A 10,268-nucleotide genomic window follows, 5' to 3' on the forward strand; every position below is an offset into this window, starting at 1 on the left:
TTTAGGATCCATGGATCTTGTAATTCGCCGTTGAACCTCACCCTTCAAGGTCGAAATCTTCAAGTTCTTGTGACTTGCTACTGCTGCCTTCAAAGGCTCTCTTAGTTCCATCTTTTCAAACGTCTTGTGTAATCTCTCCTCCAACGTAGCATTAAAAGCTCTAAGATTTTCCCGCAGATTGCTTCTTTTTAATAGAGGCCCATCCTCCTTGGCCATAGCCAAATCATCGTTGGCTCCCCAACCTAACCTGCTACCTTGGAAAAAAAGCCTTAGGAGATCTGCCTACTGATCGTGAAATCGCAAGCACCCTTCCATGTATAACCTCTTCTTCCTCACCCGAGCTTTCTTCACTAATAACCTCCAAAACCCCCTGCTTTGAGCCTCCTATAGCCTCAGCTTCATGAAGCCTAGAACCTCTTTCCACCAAACTCACATGTGTACTATCCTCCACCGTAGCAGCCCTGCTCCTCCCAAAAGGAACCCGTATTGTCTCCTTTAGCACCACAGGATCAATTGGCACCAAGCTTTGTTCTATTAACGCATGTGGCACCATGCTTTCTTCTATTATCGCATGTGGGCCAGCTTTAATCCTTGTCTGATCCTCAGCAACATCCAAGGATGCAACCCCCAACGCATCTCCTTCAACCAGAACCTACGAAGGCTCCCCCCCGTGCGCGGCAGTGGAGAGGAGATGGCTAGAATTCCCTTCAACATGCCTCGCTGGTCTCCAAAGACCCCCTAGCAGTCCCATGGGCTCCTCCTTGGTGCAAATCTTGAGCATTCCTTCTCCTATCTTTTGGTTCAACGTCCTCCCCTTGATTCACAACTAGCACAGATTGATTCACCGCCATCTCCCTCTCTGTTCCTGCGGTTTGGATAGGTTCCTTCCCCTTTTGATCATCAGTCTTTGCCTTGGATGAAAAAGCCTTTCTGCAGGCCTCCATACCATGACCGATCTTGGAACAAAAACCATAATACAATAGGACTTTTTTATAAACCACCTTCTGGAAAAAACCATTCCCTCCACATCCGATCCATATTTTTGATGGGGATGGATTACGCAAATCTAATTCCACAAAGACTCGTGTAGCCACCGTACGAGTGCAATTGGAGGTAGCACTATCCACTTTAAGGACCTTCCCTACCGTTCCCGCTATTGATAGAAGATATTGACCAATATAGCCGTTCTCACTCTTGGAACGTGCTATATTGGTTCCCTTCTAATTGTATATCTCCTACCATGTATTCATTGATTTGTGTATATCCTCTTACCTTGTATAGCCACATGTGATATGGACTGTTTCCTATTATCACATGTGGGATCTTGACCTCTTTGGGATTCTCTAATCCCCTATAGATACTCCTTGTAACCGATTGCTAAAGAATATGAATAACATCCTAATTATCTAGTCCAATATGGTATCAAGAGCCTAGTTACTCAAACGAGCTTTCTTTCCTATCTTCTTCTTTTTTTTCCCTTCTCCATGGCTGGAGAAAACGATCAAGAAAACTCCACCACCCCAACCGTGGACAACAGTGCCCTCACAGCTCTCCTCCCCTTCGGATCCCCATCTCTTCATCATGCTCATCATTATCTATCGGTGAAGCTTATATCTAAAAACTACTTGTTCTGGCAAACCCAGATTGAACCTTTTCTAGATGGCCAAGGCTTATTCGGTCATCTAGATGGTTCCACCCCTTGCCCAACCGATCCCACTGCTGCAAGCACTTGGCGACGTCAGGACTCTTTGTTGCACAATTTACTCCTTTCTTCTCTCTCTGAAGAAGTTTTTCCCTTAATCCTTGGCAAATGAACAAGTCAAGAGATATGGGCAACCCTCCACACTGCATTTTCCTCTCCCTCTGAGAGCCGAATAATGTCTTTGACCATGGCTTTACAAGATTTGGAGCAAAAGCCTGATGAATCAGTCTCCCTTTTCCTTCAACGTGTGAAGACCATATCTGAAGAATTAAGTGCTGATGGGCACCCACTGCAACAAAGTACTTTCAATCTCCACATCTTCAGGGGATTGAAATCGGATTTTAATGACATTGTCTCTTCTCTTCTGATTCGGACCACACTACTGCCTTATGATGATCTGCATGCGATGCTGCTTAGTCATGAATTTTTGCATGGTTCTAAACTGTCGAAACTTGCTCTCACTGATGGTGGTGCTACTAGCACTCCTCCCTCTGCCAATTAGGTACAAAAGGCCCAATCTCAAACTGACAGCCGCCCTCCCTCTTCTGGCCGTGGAGGTGGCTCTTGGCGTGGTTGTGGTGGCCGTGGTAGAGGTGGCCGTGGTCGATCTCAGGGGACAAGGTTATGGTGTCATTGGTGCAATAGGGATACCCATGACATGCTGAACTGCTACAGCAAACTGAAACCACCAACCCATTTTTCATTTCCCTCTCGCCCACCTTCCCACTTTCAATATCAGCCCAACACCACTCCCGCAGCCCACTACACAAATTACCATGTCCAATCGGCCCCACCCCTTCTTCCCACACCTACCTACGCCCCAACACAGCCACTTCCATTGTACCCAGACATAGGCACAGCCCATAATGAGACACCCGATCTCCATGCCTTATCATCATATGACCCTTACACTGGTTCAGATTCTCTGCAGGTTGGCAATGGTAAGGGTATTTCCATTTCTCATATTGGTACAACATCTATTCATTCTCCTTCCTCATCATGTAATTTTCTTTTGTCTGATGTTTTGCATGTCCCTTCAATTTCTAAACCTCTCCTTTTTGTCAATCGGTTTGCTACTGACAATGATGTCTTTTTTGAATTTCATCCATCTTGTTTTTTTGTGAAGGATCGGAGAACCAAAACTACAATTCTGTCCGGTCTGAGTGATGGCGGTCTTTACACCATTCCATCGTCTATGCGCACCTCTCCTTCGGCTCACATTACCTGTCGCACTTTTCTTGATGGTTGGCATTGTCGCCTTGGCCATCCTCATGCCCAACTTCTTAGTCATGTCGTTCAAAATAAGAATTTATCATCCTTTAATTCTTCCTTAAATAATTTATGTACTACATGTCAATTGGGTAAAGCTTGTCACCAATCTTTGGGCGAAACATTTTCTCGAAGTTTATTTCCTTTAGAACTCATTTTTAGTGATGTTTGGGATCCTTCCCCCACTCCCTCCCCTGCTGGACACCGCTACTTTGTTATATTCGTTGATGATTACTCTAAGTTCATATGGTTCTACCCAATGGTTCACAAATCTGAAGTTTTTGGAATTTTTATTGCATTCCAAAAGATGGTTGAAAGACAATTTGATCGAAAAATTAAATCTGTTCAAACGGACTGGGGTGGGGAATTTTGGACCTCACCAAAATTTTTTGTTGATGTTGGGATCTTCCACCGCCTCTCTGCTCCTCATACACATGAGCAGCAAGGTGCAGTGGAACGTCGCCATCGGTATATTGTAGAAATAGGACTGTCCTTGTTGGCTCATGCTTCAGTTCCTCACACCTATTGGATCTTTGAATTTGAGACTGCGGTTTTCTTAATTAACCGCTTACCTTCCCATGTCTCTTCGGGGGTCTCTCCCTACCAACTTCTATTCCATCGTGTTCCAAACTATTCATTCCTACGTGTTTTTGGTTGCCTGTGCTTTCCTCTTCTCCGTCCTTACAATGTGTAAAAAATGGACTATAGATCTGCACCGTATGTGTTTTTGGGTTACAGTCCCTCTCATCTAGCCTATAGGTGCCTGGATCGGTCCAGTGGTCAAATCCAAATTTTTTGACATGTTTCATTTTTTGAAAATGTTTTTCCTTTTGCCTCACTCCCACCTACAACACCGCCATCACAACAGGTTCCAATACCTTGGGCTGCTGTACCCACCACCCATTTGCCATTGCCGTACCCACCACTCCACCCATCACATAACCACCAACCATCGCACCACCTTCACCCAACCCACCAAACTAGACCCCATCGCCCCACTAGCCTGCACCACCGTTTTCACCTCCACTTGGGCATCCAAGCCAGATACCAAGCCCTGTGTCCAGCCCTCCATCACCACCCCACCGCACTCGCACCCTTGTGGATCTCTACCAAGATCCACCTAACCATAACCCACCACTACCGCCTACCCATCATCCCATGCGCTTGCGTTCTCACAAAGCAGCGCATCACTCACTTCCTACCTCACCAGCCCAACCCATTGAACCAACATGTTTTTCGCAGGCTGTCAGGGTTCCAGAATGGCGCACTGCCATGGCTGAAGAATTTAATGCTCTCCTTAGAAATGGCACATGGAGTTTAGTACTACCGTCCCCAAGTCAGAATTTGGTAGGTTGCAAGTGGGTCTTTCGTATTAAAAGGAAGGCTGATGGGTCAATTGAATGGTACAAGACCCGTCTCATTGCTAAAGGCTTTCATCAACAGTAGGGGGTGGACTATGGTGAAACATTTAGTCTTGTGGTAAAGCAACCCACCATCCGCACAGTTATATCCTTAGCAGTATCTAAAGGCTGGCCCATCAGGCAACTTGACGTACAGAATGCCTTTCTCCATGGTGAGTTGGCAGAGAAGGTTTACATGGTCCAACCACCATGCTTTGAAGACAAGTCCAATCCGGCCCATGTTTGTAGGCTGCATTGGTCTCTTTATGGCCTTAAACAGGCACCTCGGGCTTGGTTCCAAAGATTGTTCAGGTTCCTTTTATCTACTGGTTTCACTACATCCAAGACTGACACATCCTTGTTCATTTCTAGGCAGGGCAGTTCGGTTCTTTATGTGTTGATATATGTTGATGATATATTAGTCACTGGTGATTCTCAGACCAATATCTCGGCATTGTTGGCCAGCCTGGCCAAAGAATTTTCTATCAAAGATTTGGGGCCGTTGCACTACTTTTAGGCATTGAAGAGTCTCATCATCATGGGGGGCTGGTTCTCTCTCAACAACGCTATATATCTGATCTTCTTGATCGTGCAGGCATGAAAGACTGTAAACCCAAATCTACACCGATGTCCACTTCCTCTAAGTCATCAGATTTAGGGGGTGTATCTTATTCGGACCCCAGTCACTACAGATCTATAGTGGGTGCTCTTTAGTATGTCACGCTCACTCAACCAGATGTGGCCTTTGCGGTAAACTGTGTTTGCCAATTTATGCATTCCCCCACGAATGATGATTGGAGCCTTGTCAAAAGGATTCTTAGATATCTCAAGGGTACTATGTCTCATGGACTTTTATTTCATAGATCACCGTCCATGACTCTTCAGGCATACACAGATGCGGACTGGGCAGGCAGTCCTACTGATCGGTGATCCACAGGGGCCTATGCTACATTTTTGGGACCCAATCTAATTTCATGGAACTCACAGAAATAGAAAACTGTGTCCCGCTCCTCAACTGAAGCCGAATACAAAGCCCTTGCCGATGCAGCAGCTGAATTAATTTGGTTACAGGCCCTATTCAAAGAACTTGGGATTCCTCAAACAACTGCGCCTATTCTATGGTGCGACAATATAGGTGCTACTTATCTATCGGCAAATCCAATTTTCCACGCTCGCACCAAGCATGTGAAAATTGACTTCCACTTTGTTCGTGAATGGGTTGCTGCGAAATCCCTCCACACGGTTTCAGTTCATGAGAGACAAGCTAAAGATCCGCCCCACCGGATCTTCATCTTGAGGGGGTGTATTGACCAATATAGCCATTCTCACTCTTGGAACGTGCTATATTAGTTCCCTTCTAATTGTATATCTCCTATCATGTATACATTGATTTGTGTATATCCTCTTACCTTGTATAGCCACATGTGATATGGACCGTTTCCTATTATCACATGTGTGATCTTGACCTCTTTGGGATTCTCTAATCCCCTATATATACTCCTTGTAACCGATTGCTAAAGAATATGAATAACATCCTAATTATCTAGTCCAATAGAAGATAATTGCCTTGATAAAAATTCACTGGAAGCCCAGGCAGAGAGATCCAGATTGGGGCAAAAGGGGATTCCCATCCCAACTTAAACTCCGATGTCCACTTCATGAATCTAACCAAGAGACCTTTGATATGTATCTGCTCTTTCATCCAAGCTTTAACATAATCCGTGTGGTTCACAAACCTGAGCAGAACATGCCTAGGGTCTAAGGAAGAAATGATCAAATCTCCAGCAATGAATAAAGCCTTTTACAAGTAGGTTTTAAAATCAAATAACAAAGGCCTTCCATAGGTACACTTAGCAATCAACGAAGATCTGAAGGAGACTTCCGAATTCTCTACTTCCTCCTTCGAGAAAAAAATAGCAGGTTCCCCAAAAAATGTTGCAGGTTTCTTGATCTCCAAATCAACTAGGGTCAAACCTGTAGAAAGAGAGCGTGACACCACCGGAGCAAAGGAAACCGACTGACCAACCCTCCCAACTGGCGGCAGATTAGGCGGTCGATCCTCTCTTAGAGGATCGTCCATGAAAACCTAATGCAGAAAACCAAAACTCTACTAACATCATTGTCACACTTACATGCTCATTGAACCATTTTGGAAAATCCCTATCATGCAAATCCATAACCTTCTTGGGATGAGAGCTATGACCTAACCGCCTTTTGATTTCTTTCAGGTGGAGTCTACAATTGAGTGAGGCCAAAAAAAATATTATTCAATTACTCTTTAACATATACATATTAAATACAATATTGAGGAAATTGGCAAAATGGAATCCAATCTTTATTTCGTACTTACTGTTGGTATTCATCTATTCCTTTGTAATGGACTAGCACACACCGATGCGCTTGATTCCTTTCTCTCAATTAGAGACGCAACAATTCACACTTCCCTATGGGTCGACCTATGCTTGAGAATATAGAATATGGGTCTTCTACATCCAATGTAACATAATTTCTGGTTGGTCAATTCAACCTTATTTCAACATCTTCAAAGTATCTAGAATAAATTATTAAGGGAAAATTACATCTACCACTCCTAGGCTTTCAAACAATTACGTCTACAGCCCCTAGAATTTTAAGAATTACTTCTATACCTCTGAGTACTAACTCTGTTAGTTTTGAAAGGAAATGACAGTTTTGCCCATTCTCCTCCATCAAAGGAAAATTCCTCTCTCCTCTCTCCTCCCTCCTCCATCAAAGGAAACAATTCCCCAAAAAAAAATTAAAAAATTAAAAATTGTAGACCCTTCTCCCTTGCTTTATTTAACTCAACCGGGTTGGAATCCATCGCTAGATCTCAGGAAGCATCATCGTTCTTAAGGGTTGAAGAAACTTCAAGAATACAAGGCCAGAGGTGAGATGCACGAGGTATGCCCAAAATACCTTTCTTTCTTCTTCTTCTTCCTGGAACCCCTTTCCTATAACTCTGCTCTCACTGGAACCCATCTGCCCGCCTCCACCGTTCACTTTGGTCCACCACCACCACCACTGCCACTGAGACAAACAACTAGGCCCTGATGAAGTTCCTTTCAGGTATCCATTCTCAACCTTTTCCAGCAAATCAGTCAAAAATCCCTAGGGTTTTGACTGTTGAATGTCAATTTCTTCATCCTAAAGATCGACTATTGTGCTCTGATCCACCTTATTCAACAAAAAAACCAGTCTTAAGTCTTATTGCTTTCCCATTGTTTTCCATTTAAATGATGAAAGATGGAGAAGAAAATCGGTGAGGAAAAATTGGAAATACCAAGGAAACCTAACCTTTTATTTTTTGGTTTTAAAATCTTTGAAATAGGAGAAAATTGACGAAGATGTACCGTGGATCCTATTGTATCTAATTTCACAACAATATGAAGAGAATCATAAAGGAAACCAAAGCACATTGCTCTATAATGAAATTCCGCCAGAGAAAAAGAAACATAAGATGACTTGGACGATTCCATTCTAATTTATCTTCATCTGTTATTGAGAATCATAGATATATGTGGAGAGAGGACATTAGGCAATTCACATTGTTCAAAAATCTGAGAGATAACGAGAAAAAAAGATAAGAGGAGGAAGGAAAATGATAGGATTGTTAGGGATTTTGCCACTAAATTTATTGTTGTTCACAAAAATTGCATCCAATTTAACGTAAGAAATTCAAAAGAAATTTTCAATGAATCAATTGAGTTCATAGATTCAGCATCACAACCTGGGTTTGAAGTTGAATTACCTTTCGATATCCATTGCACTTGAAGAGGAGGAAATCAAGTTGATCGTAGTCTGTGTTGATAGTGTTTACACTTACCTTTGCCGAGATGAAGACCTTCGTTTCCACCGGAGTTTGCAGGAGATGATACATTGGAGATTTATGGGTTTGGCCTTAAAATCTACCCACGGTCAGAAGAAGAAGAAGAAGATTACCATCTGCTAGAAATAGGTCACCGGAGATTCAAGGGGACGTCAGTCGGAGCTGTAATGGTCGCCGAAGGTGCAAGGGACTTGACGGCAATAGGGGTGAGGTATGAGTGGACCCAAGGTTAGTTGGGAATTAAAAAAATTACTACTGTAAGGCTATGTCTATAAGGGTATTATGGGTATTTAGATAATATTTGGGTGATGACATCATCACTTAACTGTTCTCATCTAACGATAGGGGTACATTTGTAAGAATCTTTCAAAATACAGGGGAGGTTTATGAAATAGATGAAATTCGAGGGGTAGTAGGTATACTTGTTTGAAACCCCAGGGGTGGTAAACGTAAACTTCCCAATTATTAAACATTCTTCCGCAATATATCCTTCTGCTATCGAGCCCTTTGTCGACTACTATTGCAAACATAGTCTTTAAGTTGCTTGAGGAACCTACAAAAATTCACATTTGTGACGAATATTAAGTCAAGAGTTTTATAAACCATGAATATGGTGTATTATTATACAAAATAATAATTAAACACTGACCTTTCGATTGGATACATCCAACGGTAGTGTACAAGACCAGCCAAGCTTGCCTCTTGGGCTAAATGAACAATCAAATGCACCATAACATCAAAAAATCCTGGTGGAAAATACCTTTCGAGGTTACACATCAAGACAACAACACTTTGGTCAAGCCTCTTGAAATCCTCCTCCGAACCAACTTTACTACATAAATTCTGAAAGAACTCACATAACTCAATCAATATTTTACCAACATTCTTGGGCAAAACACTACGCAAGGCGACTGGAAGAAGTTGTTGCATCATAATATGACAATCATGGCTCTTCATTCCTGATATTATCCTCTCCTTGACTTACACGTTACGTGAGATATTACCAACATAGCCATTTGGAACCTTCACAACACTTAATATTGTACAGAACACCTCTTTGTCCTCTTTGGACAAAGTGTAGTATGTTGGAGGTAAAATGACTATCTCTGCCTTCAATAATCTTTGGATGAAGGTCAACACGGATTTTCATTTCTTTCAAATCCAGACGTGCATTCACATGATCCTTCGTCTTATCTTTAATATCTAACAATGTGCCAATGATACTATCACAAACATTCTTCTCAATATGCATCACGTCTAAATTGTGACAAACAACATTATTTTTTCAATATGGAAAATCAAGGAATATACTCTTCTTCTTCCAGTTAAGTGGGAGCTTTGGCTGTTGTAATCCCCTTCTTCTCTTCATCCCACTCTTGTCAATATCATCCTTGCCAAATGGGGGAAACTGAGCACCCCACAACTATTCCAACACGTCAAAACCAGAAGGTGTCTTTGGTTGCACTCTATGTTCCTCATGACCATCAAAACTTCTTCTATCGCAACGAAATTTGTGATCAGGAGGAAGGAATCGACGATGATCCAAGCAACAGTGTTTTCTTCCATATTTTAGCCAATGTGAATCAGTATTCTTGTTGCAACATGGACAAGCCAAAGCACCTTTCATACTCCAACCTGAGAGATTCCCATATGCCGAAAAATCATTAATGGTCTATAACAAGCATGCACGTAGCTTAAATATTTCCTTCTTATATGCATCATAAGTCTCAACACCAGTATCCCACAATGTTTTTAACTCATCAATCAATGGCTGCAAATATATGTCTATATCATTCCCAGGTTGTTTTGGTCCAGGAATAAGCAATGTAAGAATCATATTAGGAGCCTTCATACACATCCATGGTGGGAAGTTGCAAGGGATTACTACAACAGGCCATGTACTATGCTTTGAGCTATTCATCTTGAATGGATTGAATCCATCACTTGCAAGCGTAAGTCTGATATTATGAGGGTCCTCACTAAAAAATGGATAAAGCCTATTGAACTCCTTCCATGCTTTAGAGTCAACTGGGTATCATAACTTTTGGTC

General features: G+C 42.4%; 1 protein-coding gene across 1 annotated transcript; it reads right to left on the reverse strand.

The window, feature by feature from the left end:
• Positions 1–8,713: 8,713 nt before the first annotated feature.
• Positions 8,714–9,261, reverse strand: LOC122638864. Its single transcript, XM_043831713.1, has 2 exons — positions 8,868–9,261; positions 8,714–8,771 (listed from the first exon to the last, which is right to left on the reverse strand). Exons 1-2 carry the CDS (start codon positions 9,173–9,175, stop codon positions 8,714–8,716), a joined length of 366 nt encoding a protein of 121 aa, XP_043687648.1. The 5' UTR covers positions 9,176–9,261.
• Between the last annotated feature and the right edge of the window lie 1,007 nt (positions 9,262–10,268).

The sequence above is a fragment of the Telopea speciosissima genome, chromosome 9, assembly GCF_018873765.1.
Source record: "Telopea speciosissima isolate NSW1024214 ecotype Mountain lineage chromosome 9, Tspe_v1, whole genome shotgun sequence".
Taxonomy (NCBI): Eukaryota; Viridiplantae; Streptophyta; class Magnoliopsida; order Proteales; family Proteaceae; genus Telopea; species Telopea speciosissima.

What these genes read in the sequence shown, in the direction of transcription:
- LOC122638864 (XM_043831713.1), bottom strand. Translation starts at nt 9,175, where the DNA reads ATGAAGAGCCATGATTGTCATATTATGATGCAACAACTTCTTCCAGTC. An exon ending in TGGATGTATCCAATCGAAAG is followed by an intron (nt 8,772 to 8,867) that starts GTCAGTGTTTAA and finishes GAATTTTTGTAG; the next exon opens with GTTCCTCAAGCAACTTAAAG.